Below are 20,228 nucleotides of genomic sequence, written 5' to 3'. Positions count from 1 at the left end.
CCACGAGCCCCTGCCGTTGGACCCGGCGCCTCCGATTCGCGAACGCAGGCGCGAGCATGGGGCGAGCAAGTTGAGGTACTCGCAGGGCGGCGAGAATACGGCGCGCCGGGTGAAGCCTCCGCCAAGGGTGGACAGCACGCAGCCGCGCGAGACGAGCCCGGAGATGTCGTCCGAGTCTGGGGAGGAGACCGCTGGTGAGGAGAGGTTTGTGGACCATTATGTGGGTGAGGCGGAGGCGGCTGCGGCAGTTGAGAACGGGACGTGGACTAATGGGAATGGAAATGGAAATGGGAAGGCGCAGGGTGGGGATGATGATGGGGAGTGGGTGGATGAAGAAGATGAGTTTGAAGAGGAGGATTTGCTCGATCTTGAGTACCACCCGACGTATGTCAGCAATCCGCAGAAGAGGCGGAGACGATTCGATGTGCGCTGGGAGGCGCTCAAGCAAACTGTGAGTGATCATGGGGTTGTTCTCAAAATGCGATTTGACATTTATTCTTGCTCTAGTTCCAGGCACTTGACCGTGAGACGGATTCGACGTTGATATTGCTGGCCTCTCCTCCACATTCAAGCAAACTGCACTCTCTAACGTCGCGCTCTATCCGAAGAGATGCCGGGTTGCGCAACTCGCCCAAACTCACAGCTATGCGCAAGTCGTTCAACACTATCGCCATACAGCGGCGCAACGCGCGTTCAGAACGCATCTCATTGGTCGAGCGCCTGCTTTTATCCTCTGGCTCAGCCTCGTCTGCCGACGGCTCGCCGGGCAGTGAGGCTCGGGAGGGTGACCTGCGCCGCGCGTTGGATGCTGCGTTGGGCAGTCTCGAGGAGATGGGTAGGATCCACGACCTGCGAGAAGCGCGATGGCGGACGGAGATGCGGCAGATATCAGAAGAACGCGATAGGGTGGAAATGCTTCTACGGCAGACCCTAGGCCCAGTGATTGCGAATGGTCGGCAGTGACTGCTTTGCGCCGTTGACTTACGTTTAGTGAGTTATGACGGGTTATGTACGACATACGCTGCGATGTCCTCTCACGAACACGGAAGCTGTACATGTAGTTTACGTAGACAGACTATGATTTATGAGATTATACTCTCCCTTGCTCAGGTACAGTACATGGCGTGGGAACGTGTGGTTGTGCATCTTCGGTTCGATTCTTCACATGGAGTTCTTCTCCGCCGCCAGCCTTCTAAGTTCCATGTCCTGATGCTACCGGCTCACCAGCGAAGCCGCTTCGCGTTTTTTTTTAGAATTTATTTTTTATTACAATTTAGATACCGCCGAAGGCGGTCGAGGTAGGGAAAGGTACAGGTGGCAGCGCAGGACCAGTAAATACTGGGGGTGGGGTAGTAGGAGGACTGGATGAGCCCCGTTTCATGGTAGTTATATTATCCTGGGTCAGGCGGAAATGCCAAAGTCGCCGACCTGGTGAAGACATCGCTGTGGGCTAAGAAACCCGCGAGGTCCTTCCTGGCCGATTTTCGACTGAACAGTTGGGCCAGGTGAAGTCGTTGGTTGGGGCGCTGCAGGGTGGCTCTGGGGCGGTCGAAAAGGTGGCATTGGATGAGGATGTGGTCGCGAGTCTGGATGTCAGTTCCACACCTACAGAAAGGCGATTCCTGTGGTAAAAAGCGTTTATAGTAGCTACCGACGTGTCTGTGCTCCGTTAAGAGATGGACAAGCCGGCACTCCACTTCTCGTGGGTCATCGTTGTTTGTTTTTAAAATACGGGTGCAGCACCAGGGACGACGGGCTTCGCGTGTCGTAACGAGACTTCAGAACGCGCTCACGTGACTACAGTGAAAGATCAGGCCTGATAAGTGGCTCCTGCGCGCTTACTAGGACTAGACGCCTAAATAACCACCACATGTCAGACAAATTATTGTTTTGTCATCTCCCGGCTATGAAAGGTTAATGGATTTTGTTGTCCGCGAGACCTGCAGGAAGCGTTCTCCTCGAGCTTGCGACTGTCCCAAGCTCCGCCTATCATCCTCGAGGACACGGCGTGGTTCACCACGCACCACCTTCGAGTTCTCGTCTGCGCCTAGCGAGAGTCGAGGTCAAAGTCGGACAGGATAAAAAGGGGTCTTTGCTCCAACCCTGAGGCGATCTCCCCCAGATCGACAATAACCTGTGGTGCTCTCCTGTCCGTTCTGATTCCTTCATAACCCCTTAATCAGACGCATACATATCCGTCAGTGGCTCACGGTGGACTCTCCTTTTCCGCCTATTCGCTCTGGCAAAGGATCTGTGCGCTGATCATGGCTGCTTTACAGTTTGCTCATCAATTTGAGCACGTGGCGGCCATGTCGTTGCCTCAGCAGAACGCAGTAGCTGGCCCGTCGGGACTGGCGCAGTCTGCGCTTGTGCAGGTAACGATTCCTGAAGCTCCCAACGGAAGGCCCTCCAGTGGCAGTGGTCGGCCCCTTTCTCGCAGCGGCCTTCTAACCCCTCCACTCTCTGCTGGAACCAACAGCTTCTCACAGAGTCGCCTTGCGATGCAGATGGATGCGTCAAAGCTTTATCGACCAAATAACGTCTCGCCGTCCGTCGCCGGTCCGTCCCACCACCGCCATCATCACTCACATGTTCTGTCTCAACAGCAGGTGGTACAAAACAACCGAATGTCGCAAGGGTATATCTCAGAATTGTCGCAGCAACCCAATCTCCTGCATACCATTCAGCAGCAACAGCACTATGGAGGGATGGCGAGACGGCCATCTCAAGCGCAGATGGATGATCAGCGTAATAGGCCAGCAATGCAGGGCCCTCTGCCTCCCGCACAAATGCAGATGACCAGCAACAATTCTTCCACCAATAGCAGTACTGGATTTTCTCATCTCCAGTTCCAATATCCCCAATTCTCTTCTGGGCATACAAATCCAGCTCCCATCTCCGCTCAGCAGCAAATGCAACCTCAAGGCACATCAAGCGGCCCTGCACCTCATCACGCTCAACATGCACACGCATCACGTTCGAACGCAATCGCTCATGTTGGAGCCAACGCACCTGCCGCTTCCCCCACCAATCCACAGCCCGGCATTGACGTTTTCGGCCCAGCTCCGCCAAACATCTTCGATCCCGCCAGATGGGATCCTAACGGGATGGCTGCGATAGCGTTTGTCAGCTCCAGGAAGTTCCTCGAGGCGAGTCAACAAACGCTGGCGACGGAGCTGACGCGCCTGAAGGATCATTACAGGACGCGCGAGGCGTGTGCCGCGCAGACGTTCACGAATCGCATCAGTGATCTCTATAGATGTCTTGCGAATGCGAAATCAGAGAGAGATACTGCGGTGCAGGCGCAACAGGAGGCAGAGGAGTCATGCAAACGCGCGCAGGAGGCGGAGGCGAAGACGAAGGAGCATTGTACGAGTCTGTATACCGCGTCGTTGCGGATTGATAAGGAGTGCATGCTGGTGAAGAAGGAGCGGGATGAGCTGAAGAATGAGAATTGGGAGTTGAAGCAGGTGATCGCGCGGATGGCGATTGAAGAGAATGTGCGAATTAAGAAGGATCCGAGTGTGAGCGAGGAGGAGAAGAAGGCCGTGGCTGAGCGTGTGGCTGAGCGTGAGGCGGTGATTGCTTCCGGTACGTGGGGTCAACTATCTGCATGTAGGTTCTGTGCTCATATAGCCTGCGATTTCAGCATTTGCGCAAGCGAAGGAGAACGAGATGAAGCTTAGAGAGGAGGTGGAGAAGCGGGCACAGCTCGAACGGGAACTGGAGGTTCTGAAGCATATAGTCAAGCAGCAGCTTTATCAGGTCGGCACTTGAGCTTTTCCATCCTTTTCAACCTCCTTCTCACACTATACGTTCGCATTCTGTAGACTTCCTCCGGTAGGCAGATAGCGGTCTCACTCCTCGTCCACCAATATCAAGATCCGGATTTGCTTAAATCCCTCTCCAGCAGCAACATCCCCGAGATGGCCGCCGATGCAACCTGCATCGAGAGCACGGTGACGGAGCTCGCAGGAATGAGCACGGAGCCGAATCAATGCTCGCCAAACGGACAGCGGAGCCGCTCATCGACGCTCGGGAACGAGACACTCGTGGGTGTAAGCGTGGGGCTCGCGACGCCCAAGTCGCAGCTCGGGACGATGGACTGGGAGACGCAGGGGAGCCCTGCGGCCGAGCCGGATGTGATCGACCTGACGGAGACGGAGACGGATGACGAGCAGGCGCATGCGCCTGCGCCTGCTCCTGCGCCGCCAGCAGGCGACGCTATGGACGTGGATGGAACAGGCCCAAGAAAGCGTTCTCGTAGTCCTGATATGGTGGACGAAGCAGAGCCCATCAAGAAAGTGCGCACGTCGGAGATTACCCCGGATAGCAGTGCATCGTCTGAAGATGCAAACCCGCTCACGTTCATTCCGAATGGCCTGCTGCCCGCGGACGGAGGCCGGACAGAGGAACTGCCGCCGGCCGCTGTGCTCCCCGAGAGCAGGACGGATGCGACGCAGGAGCAGGAGATCAAGATGGAGGACCTCGAGCTGCAATACGAGGAGGATGAGTTGGAGGAAGCAAGTGGCGAGGCGGCGACATCGGAGGCACCTGCGGTCGTAGCGCAGCCATCATCTGAGAAGTTGCCGACAGAGGCGCGTGAGGTGCGTGAGGTGAAGGATGAAGTAAAGGACGGCGAAATCAAGGAGGCGGCGAACACCGTGCCGCCTGCGCCTCTAGCCAAAAACGAAGTGTCCATGAAGGCCGAGCGCGCGGAGGGCCCGATTGCAGTTCCAGGCACGCCGCAAGCGTCCATCAAGCAGAGCCCGTCTTCGCCTGTGCCTGCGTCTCCCCGCAAGCAGCTGAGCATATCCCATCTCTCACTGGCATATCACACCACTGGGAAGCGACTCGTCTGCCGCATATGCCGGTACGCATGCATGCCGTTCTCTCGCCGCTGTTGACGGGTGTTGACGACGCATTCTGGCCTTGTTCCTTTTAGTGAGCGCAAGATGCGCATCGACAAGACCCTCAGCGTGACGATGTTTCCCGACGACGCGCCGTGGTCCGACCTTTCGGGCCACTGCGAGCACGAGCACCCACAGTCATTCGAGAAACTGATCAACATGAATCCGAAAGAGCTGACGGAGTTGAGGCTGAAGTATGGGGTTTTGCGGTAACTTATTGCTTCTGTTCTGCTTCCAATCGTCAATGTATGTTCCGAATGCAATTTGCCTGCTATATGCTGTGTGTTTCATCTCCATCAAGATATTTACGACTAGCTTGGTTTATATCGTTTTCATTCGGATCTGTCTGTTTCACTGCTGTAGCAACACGTAGTCTTTTGCAATTGGTATCAAACTTCCGATGTCCAGCGTCATCTTACGATTATACCGAATTTGTTCAGTCGCAATAGGAGGATCCTCATTCTGAGCAGCGAGTACAATGAACGGGTGCTACTCGAGACCCAACCGTCGGATGCACGAAAGGCCACTACTATCAACGCCTCGATCTGCCCGCCTCAGCCGATGCCTGTGAGAAGACATCGCCGCGCTCCGGTGCGAGCGGCATGGACCGCCTGTTGCCCTTCTTTGCTGTACCCGTCCGCCATTCCTGCCTACCCTTCGGCGCCTGCGATCTGCGCATGATCGCCTCATCCAAGCGGCGCTGAAAGTCGTCCGCACGCGCGCGCTCACGCCAGTTCTCCGTCGCATCCCGACGCTCACGCTGTGCCTCGAACACGCCGGAGAGGTTCCACGGCGCGTACGGGTCATCGAGGTAGTCCGCAGGTGGGGGAGAGCTGCACCACCCGACGCGTGGGAGGGTACCGAGTCCGTTGAAGGGCGAGCCATCGTCGTTCGTGAGACCCAAGATGCCGAGGCCGACCAGCGCTGGCGGTGTGCTCGTCCCCATGTTCGAAAGGTCCACCTCAAAGCCGAGCCCGGGACGTGCACTGGAGGAGTTGCTGCTGGTATTGTCTTCGCAACCGGTGACAGGGAAGCCGCTCATGGGTCGCAGACGGCGGAAAGGCGTGTGGATGGACGAGAAGGAGAAGGAGATGTCGTCGTCAGACAGCGATGGCTGAGAGTCATCGAAGAGCGAGGGCAGATCGGGCTCTGAGCTGAACGTGGGACTGCCGGACTCGAAGCGCGTGAAAGAGGCTGACTGCTGCAGTCGCGGCGAAGGAGGGAGCGACGGACGGTCATAGTTATCGGAGCGTCCGAGGCAGGGCCACTCAGCGTCATCTTCGAGAACCTTGAGCACGCCGGGGGATGAGACATCCAGGAGACACTCGTTCGCAAGTCTTGTCAGACGGGCTTCGTTCTTCGTCCGAGCGGTGCGGAGCAGAATGCCGCCCTCTGAGTGCGTGCGAGAGTGAGAGGATTTGAATGCCTTGGGGGCCGAAACAGATCCCGAGGCAATGAGAGACGGAGACCCAGCTAGCGCGTAGCGTTCCAGCTCGTCAGTGTCGACAACCCGAGGCGAGGTCATCTTCTCAGTGTTGATCACGAGCGAAGAACAACGATGGACGCAACGACCAGGGTGGGAGACAGCGGAAGGAGCCATGATGCGACGTGATATAGTCGTGTAACGTAACGAAGGTGGGAGAGGTAGTCGTCAGAGAAGGAGCAAGCCGACCAAGAGACAAGAAGGGATATTGCCGGAATAACCAAGAGTGTCGCCTGAGGACTTGCTGGAAGGGAAAAGGGAGAAAGCTGTGAATGAGGCAAAGGTAGCACAAGAAAGCTAGATATATGCATCTGTAGGTGTGGCTGACAAGAGGCTCACATCTGGAGGATGACGGTGCGGCTGGTATTCGCTGTCAGAACGTCGGTCAACATCGTAACGGCTAGAGCGGTCCAGAGAGCCCAGACAATGAACTCCTGCTACTTGGTCGCAAGAACAATGCTGTGCATGAAAGCGTCCAAGGCCTACCGTACGAACATTTCGGATATGCCAGCGCATACAATTTCTGGGACTTCTAGGCCGTTCAACACGTCGCTCCGATAGCGAAAATAGCACAGCAAGAGTTTCAGCAAATCGAAGCAATTGGGTTGAAGTGTTGAGGAGGAGAGAGCGGGAAGAAGATGGTAGGACAGAGGAGGAGGAGAAGAGTAAGTTATGGCACCGGATGTGCTGCGCGGATCACTAGGTTTTTATGCAAATATTACCTGTTCACCCAATACATAAAGTTACCATTAATCCTTAGTACAGATACAACCCTCCAAGTCCCAAATGAACCTTCAGTATCTAGGATATACAATACAAAAAGATCAAACACTTTGAGGCGATCATTCGCTCACAGCTAGTACATAAGAGGTTCAAGTAAAAGATTGGGTTATCCTTCGATATTCCACCAGTTCAAAATACTGGAATGCAGAAAAGCAGGCCTTTACTGCTCTCCGTCTATCTTCGCGCTCACCTGCGATTCGCAAGGCACAAAACTAAGTCATTCATAACAATACACATAGGTAGGTGCGACACGGAGCGATCCCGGTATTTACGATTCGTTCATCATTCTTGAATTTGCGGCAGGATGAGTGCAGAAGGAAGCGAGAATGGTGAGTCTCCCATTTGAATACAGATGTGCAAAGCAGAGATGTGACTTTTCATACGCCACTACTTGCCCCAGTGCTCGTTGGAGTCATCGGAGGAAGCGGACTATACCATCTTGATAACTTGACTTTTGTGTGAGTGGTGCCCGTTGCATACCATTCGTCCTGCAGCTCGAACACGCACATTCCAACAGCAAGCATGTCAATCCAGAGACAGTCAGTTCCAGCACCTCCTCGGTACACATCGCAGCTATTGACACGGCCCGTTGCAGCCCTGGGGCTTCCCCAGCTCTCCCATTGTCATCTGTTCCCTCCCCTCTGGCACGCGAGTCGCCTTCCTCGCGCGGCACGGCGTCGGGCACACCATCGCGCCATCTGCAGTACCCGCGCGCGCCAACATCGCTGCGCTCAAGTCGCTCGGTGTGCGCGCCGTGCTCGCCTTCTCCGCGGTCGGCTCACTGCGCGAGGAAATTGCGCCGGGCGACTTCGTGCTGCCCACGCAGATCATCGATCGCACGAAGGGCGTGCGACCTGCGAGCTTCTTCGAAGATACGAGCGTCGTCGCGCACGCGGCGTTCGGAGACCCGTTTGGAGTTAGGCTGGTGAGCTGGCTCGAGGGCCGTGTGAGGAAGGTGCTCGCGGAGGAAGCGGAGAGGAGGGACAAGGAGGAAGGTGAGGGAGTGGGCGGGCGAAGAGCGATGCTGCATACGGACAAGTGCGCTGTGTGCATGGAGGGCCCGCAGTTTTCAACGAGGGCCGAAAGCCAGATGTACAGGGCGTGGGGCGGGGACATCATCAACATGAGCGTGCTTCCTGAGGCGAAGCTCGCCCGTGAGGCTGAGTTGAGGTATCATTAACCCATCTTGTTCTGTTTGTTGGCCACATTTGACGATCATTGTATGTAACCACAGCTATGCGCTTATCGCCACTGCCACCGATTATGACTCGTGGAGGCCGAACGAGTCCTCTGTGACTGCCGCCGAGGTGTTCAAGACTCTCCAGGAGAACGCACGCATCTCACGTCACGTCGCAGCGACGATCCTCGAGGAGCTACACGAAGCCGTCGCGGAGGGAGGCATCCTCACCGAGGAGACAGGCTCGATGCAGTACTCCATTATGCCCCGCTCAGTCCAGCACAAGGAGGAGGACAGGAAGAAACTGGCGTACATCCTCCCGACGTACTTCAGCTGATCGCATATGGGTTGCAGTGATGAGACGGGCGATACAAGCGCGGTCGAAATAGAACACGATTGTTTTATTTATATTTTTGTTCTTGATGTACGTTCCGGTAAACGCTCAGAAACATGTTTATCGACGCCACAGGATGATGATAAACTCGATCAGGGTCCACTTGTCTCGCGAACGTAAAAGCGACCAATCAGCTTCCACACAGTTGATCAAAGGCCACGAAGTCGTCGGCTGTTGTGCAGAATGTCAGTCAAGATCGGAACCGGCAGTCCTGAGAGCACGGACATGAGGACCATCGGAAGCGCTCATCCATCTTGCAGTCGGTTCAGATTGCAATCGACCCATTCCTGCGATCTAGCCACACAATGGACGGTCAGTACACACTCTGGAGCCTGCTTCGGATATGGGTCTGCAGAATATGCGTACCGGATACTGAGCTAGTGCAAAACGCATAAGTATAGCATGAAATAGGTGAGGATTTCCTTCAAGCTCTGTCTTCACTCGCATTTGCAGTCTACCCTCCCGCTCACCCACCCTGTCGCACACCATGCAACTGCCTGTCGCTTTTATTATCTCTGCCTTCTGGCTCTTGTTCGTGCACGCAGTGCCAGCAGAGATTCCCCGCGGCACGAAAATTGCCCTCAGCAAACGAAGCAATCTGGCTGGTCCAGATGGCATCATATATGCCGCGGAAGTACAGACGCATGTCGCGCGTTCGCTCGGGTAGGCCATCTCGTTTTCAGGAAGAATTTTTATCTAACCAGGCCTACAGCAAGATCCAAGATGGCTTCGCCTCGTACCAAAAGAACACGGGCGAAGCCCATCCTCTCGCCGAGCACTATCAGCCGACGAAAAGTAAGAGAGGCGCCATCCCTCTTACCGACGACATGAATGGCCAGATGTGGCAAGGCGCGATATCGGTCGGGACCCCGCCGCAGGATGTCACCGTCGACTTCGACACTGGCAGCGCCGACCTCGTGTTGCCCGGCCCAACATGCGAACAAAACTGCGCGGGCCATCATTATTATCACCCCGAGGCGAGCAAAAGCTCGTCGACCCGCTCTAGTCAGTTTACGCTCCGCTATGGTGATGGTTCCTATGTCACCGGCGAGCAGTACGCGGACACGGTCAACGTTGGTGGATTGACCGTGAGTGATCTTGGTACTCACTTGATATGAAGAGGCGTTAATACAGCTCTGATCGGATCAGGCCACCAACGCCACCGTTGGCGCTGCACAACAATACTCAGAAGGGCTTGCGCCCTCGAACTTCCCCCCTGATGGGATCTTGGGCCTAGCGTACCCCTCCGTAACGAGTTTCCACCAGCCCACGGTCTTCCAGGCTCTCATGCAGGAGAACCAGATCAAGAATCCTGTGTTCGCCTTCAAGCTCGGCTCGGATGGCCCAGAGCTTATGCTGGGAGGAATCAATGATGACCTGCATCAGGGAGATATTACATATACGCCGGTTACCCAACAGGTTGGTGGAGTCCTCTCAGGCGATGGGCGAGCGCAGCTGATGGGCCGCATGACGACAGGGATACTGGCAAGTCAACATAGACGGTGTGTCGGCGAACGGCAATAAGACGCTTGAAAACGTGTCCGCCATCATCGACACGGGCACGACTCTCATCATCGGCAATCCAGATCAAGTCGCTCAGCTTTATGCCACCATCCCTGGTGCTAAGCAGGCGCCGGAGAGCTACGGATCTGGGTTTTATACGGTCCCCTGCAACGCCATCCCCACAATCAGTTTGTCTTTTGGCGGGAAGGGATTTGACATCTCCACCGACCTGATCAATCTGGGGCCCGTCGACTCTGGGTCGTCCGACTGTCTAGCTGGTCTAGCCGGTCAGGGAGGGATGAACTTCTGGATCGTCGGGGATGTCTTCCTGCAGAACGTGTACACCGTGTTTGACTTCCAAAACAACCAGGTCGGGTTCGCGAACCTGGCATAATATAACTATAAAGCTACGCTGTCCTACTCACACAGATGTCCGTAGTCAGTGGCGCGTTGCAATAGTCAAATATCAAAATATGAAAATCATTCGCACGTGTGTGTCCGTCTCTCTGAGACTCTCTGTTGCGGGTCCGCGAATCCGTACCTCGAAATCAAGCCAATGGCATACTCTATAAGTAATAGCGTCAGGACGTATGACTGAATGTGATGCGACACGATCAACCTAAGGCTGGAACGGACGCATAGCCGACATCAACGGCTTAGCGCAGCATCATGTTGTGCAGTTTCAGATTTTCGCCTGTAGTGGGATTACCATTTTTGAGGCTTGCATCTGTCAGAGACATATGGATTGAGATCAAACAAGCTGTAGCGGCAGTTGGGCGGTGCTGATGGAGGTCGCAGTGCACTAGAAAGGTCGCGCCCATCCCGCCGCCGCCTCGCAGGTCGTCTTCATTTCTTTTCGCTCTTCTTCGTCCTCTTTTTCCGTTATTCTTTCCTATCTTTTCTAGGAGCATATATTCCCGTCTTATGGCTGTCTTAAAGCGTCAGAACTCCCAACCTTCTGAGATACATGCACGCGCTCGCAGGGCCAGGTTACCACGCGATCTCACTGCCCGTTCAACAATTGCCCCAACAGAGGTATCCGTGGGCGTTGAAGCAGCCCCGTCCACATCAACTGCAGCAGCCCCGAACCACCGTCATGACAGACTGAGTGCGGCTGAGAAGGGAATAACGGCTGCCATTGTGATCGTCGCCGTGTTGATTCTCGGTGAGCACGGATCAACATTGTCGTCCTATTCTTGATTACGCTGACATCGTGCTTCTCTCCGTGATTGCGGGATTCATTTCCAGGGCTCCTCGCTTGGAAGATCGGGAAATGGAGACGGCAGAAATCCCGCGCAGCGTCCAACTCAATCAACATCTCATTGATGGCGAAAAAGCAGGGCGGAAAGGCCATCCACATCGACTTCGACAGTGACGGACGTGTAATGGAGAAACCCACCATGCACGTCGCTCTACCTGCAGTACCTCCAGCGAGCGCAAAGCAGACATCGATGAGCGCTAGCAAGCCGTGGATGCATGTCCTCGCAAGCGCTCTACCGACTTTCCCAGGGTCGACAACACGCCCACGTGATGAACGCGACGAGCGCTCTCCCCCACCGTCCTACAGCGTCTTCGCGAACGGCGCTGCGAGTCCCCCTTCATCTCACCGCGTCCAACCACCTTCTCTCGATATTCCAACAAAACATGACTCGGCACGTGTCGTCGTACCGAGCCCGCGCTCCGCCTCGTACGGTGTCGATTCACCATTGTACAAGGCTCCGCTGCTCACTGGTGTTCGGCCGAAATCCTTACTCGTTAGCAAGCCTCTGCCCCGTGTGATGGTGGTCCAAAACACCTTCAAGCCATCGTTACCGGACGAGCTCCTGATTATGATCGGCGAGAAGCTGAAGTTACTGGAGGAGTACGAGGATGAATGGTGTCTGGTCGAGAGGGAAGGCTCGAAGGGAGTTGTCCCTCGTTTCTGCCTGAGCGAACAAGCATAGAGATATTACTCGCTTCGTAGTCTTCGCTCGCCTTTTAATGCCCTGGTGTGTTCTACTCTCCACACCTGCCACTCTTTACATTCACGCCATATTTATTATCTATCATACCCATGTACGTCATTCATCACTCAACCCATGGTGAAATCCTTACACCCTGAATGTACAGTACAACGCATTGCGCATGACTATTTATGTGCTGGAGCAACATGCCTCAGCACCAGGTCCGCCATTTGGATATTGTGTTCGTCTTACTTATAAAACGGACGTGTGCGCTCTATGAACCCTGTAATTCCCAGAGCTTTATAGTTCTGTATTATACCCCAACGTAAATTAACATCTAACATATGTGTCCATGCAAAAGCGGCGGCGGGTGTGACCTAATGACCATGACCTCAGGTAGTCAAGTCGGCGTGACGGCAGGATGACGCCTCGTGGCACATGTTGCAGAGCGCCGTAGCACCGGATGAACGTAGGCTCACTGTATATCTGGATAAGTTTGGTCTGTTGCAACCCGCATAACCGGCGAGTCCGCAACTGCGGAAGCGTTATCTGGCGGTGGAGCCGGTGCGCGTCGCTTTCCATGGGTATGTGTGGTATTTCATTGATGCTGCTGTAGTTGTTTGCGTACTTTGAATCAAGTCTGGATACCTGCTTGTGGGGCCCTGAGAGCAATCATTATGGTATGAACGAGTCGAACGACGTACCTTCACACGAAATAGGACGTCAACTGGATATCCACGTCAGTTGCAACTGCATTATTTCCTCAGAGCTCTCCATCATTACTGATTGCAGTTGCGATATACCCACAGAGCACAGTTCGGAGGCTCAGGATTTAGTCATTGAAATGCAGCCGGAGCTACGAACGATGCTGTGTCGAATTCACATGCGTGAGCGTGGAGCACACCGCCAGCTATCTCCGGTACAATTCACGTGTGAGAGTAACATTTGCATCAATGTCTACTTTGACTGACCTCCGGCCTCCGAGCAATGTCTCCCGGGGCAAGCGAGCACGTCGGAGTGACTGTTCCGGGACGGCTGTGGCGGTGCAGGCACTCGTTGACTTCTTGATGAGAACCGCAGTGGCACAATTAACTTTCATTTCGACCTCGAAACGCCGTGGATATCCATGCTGCTTTACGTGGCACGAGGCGACTCTGAAAAGAGTCTCATCTTGGTCTGTTTGAGCGCCGTAGCGTGGTGGCGCCCGGTTTGCCGTACCACGTGACCGGAAAATGCAGCCAGAAATGGAAGGCGTAGTTGAACCGAAACTGGCATGCTCAGACCCTTCTACTTGCGCTCTCTGGGTTCGCGGGAGTATAAAGGGACGGACATCTTGCAGACGTTACTCTCATACCATACACCGAAATAGTTGTGCCATAGCACTCATTTTCCTTATCCTTCATACTCTGTTACCTTTCACCAAAGCTCGAGATGCCGACGTCGCCCAGTGTTAGACCCGCGCAGCCTTCGGTATCCAAGAAGCACTCTAACCCTCATGAGAGGACTAGCTCTATTCCATTTCCATCATCTAGTAAAGAGAATGCTGTCGCAATCCCAGGTAGGCCGACTTGCCGTATACTGTCCGTGGCTAACGTGTCGTAACCATTAGAGTCAGAATCTTCGTCCTCAGATCAGACCAGTTCAGATAAATTGTCTGAGCTGCCTGTACAATCCTCACCCCCACTCGCGCGACTGAGGTCCCCCAACCGCACTTCACATCGTAGCCTCGACGCGTCAGGCTCGCTTTCATCTCTGGATTCACCATCGGGAGCTCTGCATCACTTATCTGGGGCAACGCGAGCGAGCGAGTCGGAATCGTCTGTTGGTAAAGGAACTGCAAGACAGAGGTCGTCTCACGAGAGCGATCGTGCTTCGCTTCCCGCTACTTTGCAAGGTATCCGACAAGGCAAGTGTTTTACTCTTATGACGCACCATTGAGCATACTGACCGTAGATCCAGCGATAGCTAGCAGACACGCTCACAGAAGCCAATCGGCAACTCGCTCGGGATCAAATCTATCCGGCGAAGGCTCATCCCGCGTGGGTCAGACGCCACGCCATCCGTTCCCTACAGAGCGCTTGAACCTTCTCAATTTATCACCGCGTCTCGAAAAGGATACCAATACGCCTACCTCGCGTTCTCCTTCCCAGTCCCGTGCAGCTTCACCATTGCGCCGCCTCGGGTGGGCGTTACACCGTAACCATCCGCGCGAGGAACCCTTCGTACCGGTGGATCCTTTCCGTCTGAGCTTCTTCGGGGTACGGCGAGAGAACAGTCCCTCTCGCGATCAGTCTCCTGGTGAGAAGGACGTCGGATGCAAGGAGCGGTTTATTGGCTGTCTTCCCCTTCCGGTATCGACTGAGCCGAAAGAAGGGAAGCAGCATGCTGAGGGCTGCTGGTTCGCCATGGTAAATGACACGCGGACGTTCTTCCTCGATACGCTTCCGCGCCAGGTCTACCTCATCCTCCTCCTCGGGCTCCCTGCGATCTACTGGTCCCGCGTGGCCCGCGTCTTCGAGGATGCCGAGCTCAGCAAGCCCGACGTACAGCGTATGATCGATAACCGGTTGACCGCGCGCGACTGCGCTCTCGCCGGCGCCCCTGCGGCACACGGCCGTGCGATGCCGCGTGGCCGTGACGTGATTCTGCCGTTTCCAGAGGACTGGAACCCGCCGTCTGTGTCGCCTGCGCTGGCGCGCTTTAAGCACTCGTGGGAGCTCTTCGTGGACTCGCTCCTGCGCGAGTGGAAGACGCTGAACTTGGTGTCGGCGCTGCTCTGCACGTGCGTATTGTTTATATCCGCTCCGCCGAAGAAGAGGTCTGCCTCTCCTTCATGCAGTGATCAACTTGACTGACTTTATTGGTGCTTTCAGGGCCATCTTGACGATGTTCCAGGTCAATGATGCGGAGGATGACCCGTTGACGCGCTCGGCTGCCTTGTTTGGCCTGGTATTTGCGCTCATGAGTCTGTGCTACGGTTGTGTCTACATCGTGCAGTTTGGCACCATGCGCAGCATGGACCGCGCGTCCCGTTGGGCAGAGGTACGTTCAGCCTCTACGAGTTGACGTGGCCTGCGCTAATATCATGTGCTCGTTCCACCAGGAAGCACAGAAGACAAAGACAGCCATCCTGTGGAACATCTGGGTCATGCTCGCCACACCCGCGATCTGGCTCGCATGGTCCATGATCGCCTTCTGCGTCTCCATCATGTCGTACGTCTGGCGCACCGGGTCCGTCGCTGACGAGAACAGCCCGCCGCCGCTCGGCAGGACGCAGGCGATCGGCGTGCGCACGGCGATTACGGCGGTGTTCGTGCTCGGCTTGCTCAACTTTGCGATGATAGTCAGCACGTTTCACTCGTATCATGGCATGAGGCGGGAACGGAATCCCCCGGCGCGTGAGAGCGAGCGACGGGACGCGATGGAGGAGATGAGGGAAAGGGGACGGGAGCGCGACTCGAAGGCGGGCTCGGCGTCGGTGGTTGGTTTGGGGCTCACCGGGCTGAATGAGACGGGGCTTGGGAGCCCTGGCGTGGCTAGTTTGGCGGGAATTGTACTCGAGGATATTGATCCTGAGAAGGGCGAGTACTTGAAATCCGAGAATGGCAGAGGAAGGACCAGGATCTCGCCAAAGCTGTGATGACGGCTAGTTTGTTAATTTCCCATGTGACGCCTGGTAAGCAGCGATGTTTCCTATTCTTCCTGTCACTCGCTGACTGGAGAATGTCTTAGGATTGAATCGACGCTATCATCAATTTCATACGCAATGTTTTGTAACGCCACCAAAGTCATGACTCCACGAACGTGAAACGGACGACACCTTCGCGATACCACAGTATTCTTGATACCAATCATGTCCCACATTATGCATCTTCGCTCATGGACGACTAATCGCGCTGTATGATTCATGCATCATGGACACTGGAATGTACATATCAATCATATGTTTATACTTTATGTTGTATAGATATTTACTTGACCAAGTTACATGGATATGACGCTTATGACGCTGGCAAGTCTCGTGGCGACCTAATTGAATGTTACGCCTGTATGATCATAAGACTGCACTCGTTTATCCTAACACAATTGTCTCAGTATAGCGATGAAGTCGCAACTGCAAAAGCGGCACAACCAGCTTATCTCTTCGTCTCCAAAAATACTGACAATGACGACAAACATGCTAATAATAGTACAATTCGACATGTACTCGTACAGATAACATACACCCATAAGAACATATAGCATACAACATCATGACAACATCTCGCAATATCAACCTATCCAAGACTCGGCATCGCCCTCCTCAGTTGGCAGTCGAAGTGCTTCACCGGACCTGTTGGGTAGTCGGCTTTCCCAGAGGAATGGGAGCATGAGGGACAGGGGCATGGGGGAAACGAAGCTTCAAACCTGGAGGTGATAGTGAGTTGGGATTAGCAATGTGCCTGTCGACAAGTGATGTGGTGCCTACCAAGTTCCTCAGCGATCAGATCCGCGCCCTTCTCGCCGACGAGCAGAGCCGACGAGTAGGTGTTCGTGCCGAGGTTATCCTGAGCGCCGAACAATGGTCAGCGAGACAAGAGCAACAAAGGAAGGGCAGGCGTACAGGGCAGATACTGAGGTCGACACACTTCAAGTTCTCCGTACCGTAGACGCTCAAGCGCTTGTCAACGACTCCGCCCTGCTCACGAGGCTTCATCGCGCATGTTCCTGCAAATTGCTGAATAAGCATGCATCGTATTTACTAGATAACGGACGCACCGAGGGAGTGCCAAGTGGTCTCGACGTGGTCAGCGACCCAGTTATCGATCGCCTCGTCGTCTTCCTGAGAGTACTTGATATCCTCGTGCACCTTCTTCGGGTCGTACGGGTCGCCTGGCTTGTGCCATGTGCCCATGTGGATGCCGACGGTAAGGCTGTTCGGGAGCAGCTCCTTCGCGGTCTTGAGGTCGATATCCTTGCATGCCGCAGGCGAATCGGGGTGGAAGTGTGGGTGATGAGACGTCAACTCCCCACGGAATGCTGGAAGTCACTTAGTTAGAGCTTTGGCAACAGCGAATATGCAGAATGATCTACCGTCCATGCGCCGCGCGACCTCACGCGTCTTCTTATAACTCCAGCGGATGGGAGCAAAATCGGCCTTGTTGTTCATGAAACCGCTATCGAAGAATGGCTCGACATAGGGATTAGCAGACTTGATGTGAATCTGGAAACGTGGTGTTGAAAGCTCGTACACCAGTCGCCGGAGAAATCGCACTGACCTTGCCGCGACTGGCTGGGTACTCGAGGTATTGGAACCTGGGACGGTACGATTTAGACTGCCAACTGCGGTCTGTATACAGTACGTTACTCACATTGTGATGTACTTGCCAGGAGGCAGGAGCGAGTGGTCGGCGTAGGCACCGCCAACGATCGAGCCGAAAATGACGGGCTTGTCGGGCTTGTCCTTGAAATATCTGTTCCAGAGCTCATTAAATTCGGGGCCCATCTCTTTGAGCTCTTCTTCTGTGGGGCGGATCTGCGACGACACGAATGAGCCCTGCAGGCCGACGCCAATGAAGAGCGGCACACCTTGAATCCGGCGTCAATTGAATTGGAAGAGAGGCGCGCTTTCTCCGGGCTCGTCTCCCATTCCGCAAATATCTCTTGTTGGACCTCCTTGACGCCCCGTAGGAAGTCGTCGGTGGTGGATGTCTCGTTGGATACTCGGTACACTGCGCAACATTATCAGCACCACGCATTAACCTGCACGGACAGTATAGCGTACATGTCAGAGTAGTGTAGTGGTCCTGATACTCCTCACTGCGCGACAGCATCAGTCAGTCTGCAAAATGATGGACGGACAGTAGACTTACCCAACACCCGTCAAGTCACTGACAACCTTGATGTCAAGCTGGCGAAGGAGCTCGGCGTTGCCAACACCAGAGCGTTCGAGGATCTGCGGGGTACCCAGAGTGCCAGAGCTCAGAACGACCATCTTGCGCGCCTTGACGATCGTCTCTTGGACCTTTCCGCCATGGCGGTCGCGCGAGGGCACGTACGCGACGCCGACCGCCTTGTTGTTGGCATCGAAGAGGACGCGATTGACTCGAGCGTTGCAACGCAGGTACAGGTTGTCCTGGGCATCCATCACGCTGTGGACATAGGCTGGAAACAATCGCTCATTGGCGGCGCCCGTATAATTTTGAGAGACACACAGACCTGTGGCGGCATCGCTGCGCCTTCCGGTGTGGCGGTTGATGTACTTCGCCCAAATCTCGGCACCGTGGCTAGTCCTAAGATCTGTTCAACAGTTGTCATTCGGACAATGGGCTAACATCTAAGTGCCAACAACGTACCCTGAATATCGTCTGTTAAGGGCGTACACTGAGTGTCGCTTCAACTCATGATAACGTACGATACATACCGCTGTAGGGAATGCCGATGGAATGCGCCGCCCTCAAGAAGTCCTGAGCGACCGGCTGGATCTGTCCACCGTTGCTGATGGCAATCGGACCATCGTAGCCATGTGTGTCGTTGTTGACAGGCTTCTGGTAGTTCTCCAGCCGCCTCATCAATGGCAGGAGGTCTGTACACATCAAGGTTGGCACATTCAGTGCATTCACAAATGCACGCCTCTACGCACCATTACTTGTCCAACCCTCATTCTTGAAGTCATCTGAAAAGTAAACTCAGTATGGGCATCCAGCGTCTATTGTTGATTGCATGATGTACGTACCCCAATCAGAGGCGGAAGCGCGAGTGTACATCTATGAATGGAGTTGAAATTGTAAGCACTTGCTCCGAGGGCTGGATTAGGAATATACCTGGAAATTGATGCTGCTGCCACCGCCTGCCCATTCCAATGCTTCAGATGCTGTGCCACTCAGAAGCAATATATGGTCTCACCAAGGATGTTTGCGCAGCTGCAAAGAAACGACGGGTTAACAGAGGGTTGAAATTGTTGCAGTCAGTCTGCCTACGGGACAATGCTCCTGCGACCACGCATGAAGGGTGACTTCATCGAGTCCGTGTAAAAGGTCGCCTTGTCGTTGCTATCAAGAAACGAACCGTCAACACTATCGTTCTCAGAGAAGTCATAACAGACGTCACGTACACTCCATCATTCTGCATATTGCGCACGTAGATACCGGGGCTAATGATAGGTTGGACAGTCAGATACGAAGAATAAGAAAACTTGATTTGCCGTAACCGCTACTGACCGATACACCCATGGGTCATCTCGGTTGTTCGCACCACCTAGCATTTGAAGTCGGAAAACACAAGAGACTAGGAAGTGGAAAAGCTCTGACCTTCGATGAGCATGACCTTCAAGGTCGGGTCAGCATAGGCGAGACGACCGGCGACAACACATCCGGCTGGGCCACCACTGCATCGTACGTCGCAGCCAGGTCAGCTATACGTCGAGCAAGGAGGAAGGTTCCAGTACAACGCACCCGCAAACAATGACGTCGACTTCCTCTGGGTGCACCATGTTTGACGAACGAGAAGTGAGAATGAGAAGTGCGAACAAGTCAGAAATGAAGAGCGGTCAAGGCTTAAATCGCTGCCTTCTCGAGGCTCCATTCATGCGAATTTATATCCGTTGAACCTGGAAGAATGGTACCGAAGTAACGGTACTCCCAGAGCATCATTCGCGAAGTCATGAGTGCAGAACGCGGAGAAAGAGTTTCCCAAAGCAGGTTCGTCAGCTGGACGACGTAACTAAGTAGGGCATAGTGTCGCGGTGTGTATGCCGACCTGCCCCACACTACCCCACGTTACCCCGCATTTCGGCAGTCGGCAGAAGAGACAAAAAACAAATTGTCCTAACCGTTCTTGTGATGGTTCAAACGCGAGGGTCATGATGGGTCACCGCGCAGCACCGCTCGTTTAGCTGATCGCTTATTACCGCAATACCCGAGTCCCACCTCGCATGCCATTAGAAGAAGTGTCAACGGCAACTGTTTAGGGTGCAGCACGCATGCAATACCACAAATGTCAACGAACGAACCGCAACTGGAGTCTGGAAAGCGTTCATGTCAAACCAGAAGCGTTC

General features: G+C 54.5%; 9 protein-coding genes across 9 annotated transcripts in view; 7 read left to right on the top strand and 2 right to left on the bottom strand.

Annotated features, from left to right (window-relative positions):
• LAESUDRAFT_710295 (uncharacterized protein) overlaps nt 1-963 on the top strand; it is a gene marked incomplete at both ends in the record, with an annotated part of 3,592 nt that extends 2,629 nt beyond the window's left edge. Inside the window, 2 exons of the mRNA XM_040906753.1 lie at nt 49-451; nt 508-963. Coding sequence (XP_040770781.1) covers nt 49-451; nt 508-963 — 859 coding nt within the window. The remainder of the gene's footprint in view (nt 1-48; nt 452-507) is intronic.
• A 1,210-nt stretch (nt 964-2,173) lies between these two features.
• On the top strand, nt 2,174-3,886 carry LAESUDRAFT_37369 (uncharacterized protein). The gene is made up of 2 exons (XM_040902220.1): nt 2,174-3,591; nt 3,650-3,886. Exons 1-2 carry the CDS (start codon nt 2,265-2,267, stop codon nt 3,775-3,777), a joined length of 1,455 nt encoding a protein of 484 aa, XP_040770780.1. The 5' UTR covers nt 2,174-2,264; the 3' UTR covers nt 3,778-3,886.
• An 814-nt stretch (nt 3,887-4,700) lies between these two features.
• On the top strand, nt 4,701-5,123 carry LAESUDRAFT_639041 (uncharacterized protein; the record flags this gene model as incomplete). The annotated part of the gene is made up of 2 exons (XM_040903513.1): nt 4,701-4,888; nt 4,946-5,123. 2 exons carry the CDS (start codon nt 4,701-4,703, stop codon nt 5,121-5,123), a joined length of 366 nt encoding a protein of 121 aa, XP_040770779.1.
• Nucleotides 5,124-5,442: 319 nt separating this feature from the next.
• Nucleotides 5,443-6,510, bottom strand: LAESUDRAFT_754257 (uncharacterized protein; the record flags this gene model as incomplete). The annotated part of the gene is made up of 1 exon (XM_040911862.1): nt 5,443-6,510. The coding sequence occupies one exon, from the start codon at nt 6,508-6,510 to the stop codon at nt 5,443-5,445; it is 1,068 nt and encodes a 355-aa protein (XP_040770778.1).
• An 832-nt stretch (nt 6,511-7,342) lies between these two features.
• LAESUDRAFT_719612 (Methylthioadenosine phosphorylase) lies at nt 7,343-8,845 on the top strand. Its single transcript, XM_040907667.1, has 6 exons — nt 7,343-7,415; nt 7,480-7,505; nt 7,577-7,634; nt 7,694-7,715; nt 7,772-8,346; nt 8,411-8,845. The coding sequence occupies exons 2-6, from the start codon at nt 7,481-7,483 to the stop codon at nt 8,688-8,690; spliced, it is 960 nt and encodes a 319-aa protein (XP_040770777.1). The 5' UTR covers nt 7,343-7,415; nt 7,480; the 3' UTR covers nt 8,691-8,845.
• A 196-nt stretch (nt 8,846-9,041) lies between these two features.
• On the top strand, nt 9,042-10,717 carry LAESUDRAFT_669728 (acid protease). Its single transcript, XM_040905409.1, has 4 exons — nt 9,042-9,410; nt 9,460-9,835; nt 9,897-10,166; nt 10,225-10,717. Exons 1-4 carry the CDS (start codon nt 9,235-9,237, stop codon nt 10,642-10,644), a joined length of 1,242 nt encoding a protein of 413 aa, XP_040770776.1. The 5' UTR covers nt 9,042-9,234; the 3' UTR covers nt 10,645-10,717.
• Nucleotides 10,718-11,174: 457 nt separating this feature from the next.
• Nucleotides 11,175-12,292, top strand: LAESUDRAFT_669725 (uncharacterized protein; the record flags this gene model as incomplete). Its single annotated transcript, XM_040905408.1, has 2 exons — nt 11,175-11,415; nt 11,499-12,292. 2 exons carry the CDS (start codon nt 11,175-11,177, stop codon nt 12,191-12,193), a joined length of 936 nt encoding a protein of 311 aa, XP_040770775.1. The 3' UTR covers nt 12,194-12,292.
• Nucleotides 12,293-13,502: 1,210 nt separating this feature from the next.
• On the top strand, nt 13,503-16,240 carry LAESUDRAFT_669722 (uncharacterized protein). Its single transcript, XM_040905407.1, has 6 exons — nt 13,503-13,751; nt 13,803-14,099; nt 14,153-15,011; nt 15,067-15,235; nt 15,297-15,869; nt 15,926-16,240. The coding sequence occupies exons 1-5, from the start codon at nt 13,625-13,627 to the stop codon at nt 15,831-15,833; spliced, it is 1,989 nt and encodes a 662-aa protein (XP_040770774.1). The 5' UTR covers nt 13,503-13,624; the 3' UTR covers nt 15,834-15,869; nt 15,926-16,240.
• A 95-nt stretch (nt 16,241-16,335) lies between these two features.
• LAESUDRAFT_669718 (GMC oxidoreductase) lies at nt 16,336-19,765 on the bottom strand. Its single transcript, XM_040905406.1, has 22 exons — nt 19,627-19,765; nt 19,483-19,559; nt 19,393-19,429; nt 19,287-19,325; nt 19,153-19,224; nt 19,079-19,095; nt 18,997-19,022; nt 18,909-18,939; nt 18,816-18,848; nt 18,597-18,758; nt 18,529-18,540; nt 18,392-18,472; nt 18,046-18,337; nt 17,958-17,992; nt 17,762-17,904; nt 17,545-17,708; nt 17,452-17,488; nt 17,267-17,396; nt 16,952-17,212; nt 16,797-16,900; nt 16,662-16,740; nt 16,336-16,600 (listed from the first exon to the last, which is right to left on the bottom strand). Exons 1-22 carry the CDS (start codon nt 19,662-19,664, stop codon nt 16,518-16,520), a joined length of 1,953 nt encoding a protein of 650 aa, XP_040770773.1. The 5' UTR covers nt 19,665-19,765; the 3' UTR covers nt 16,336-16,517.
• Between the last annotated feature and the right edge of the window lie 463 nt (nt 19,766-20,228).

This window comes from Laetiporus sulphureus (genome assembly GCF_001632365.1).
Source record: "Laetiporus sulphureus 93-53 unplaced genomic scaffold LAESUscaffold_1, whole genome shotgun sequence".
Lineage (NCBI taxonomy): Eukaryota > Fungi > Basidiomycota > Agaricomycetes > Polyporales > Laetiporaceae > Laetiporus > Laetiporus sulphureus.
The sequence above is the reverse complement of the archived record's forward strand: the minus strand, read 5'-3'. Positions and strand labels throughout refer to the sequence as shown.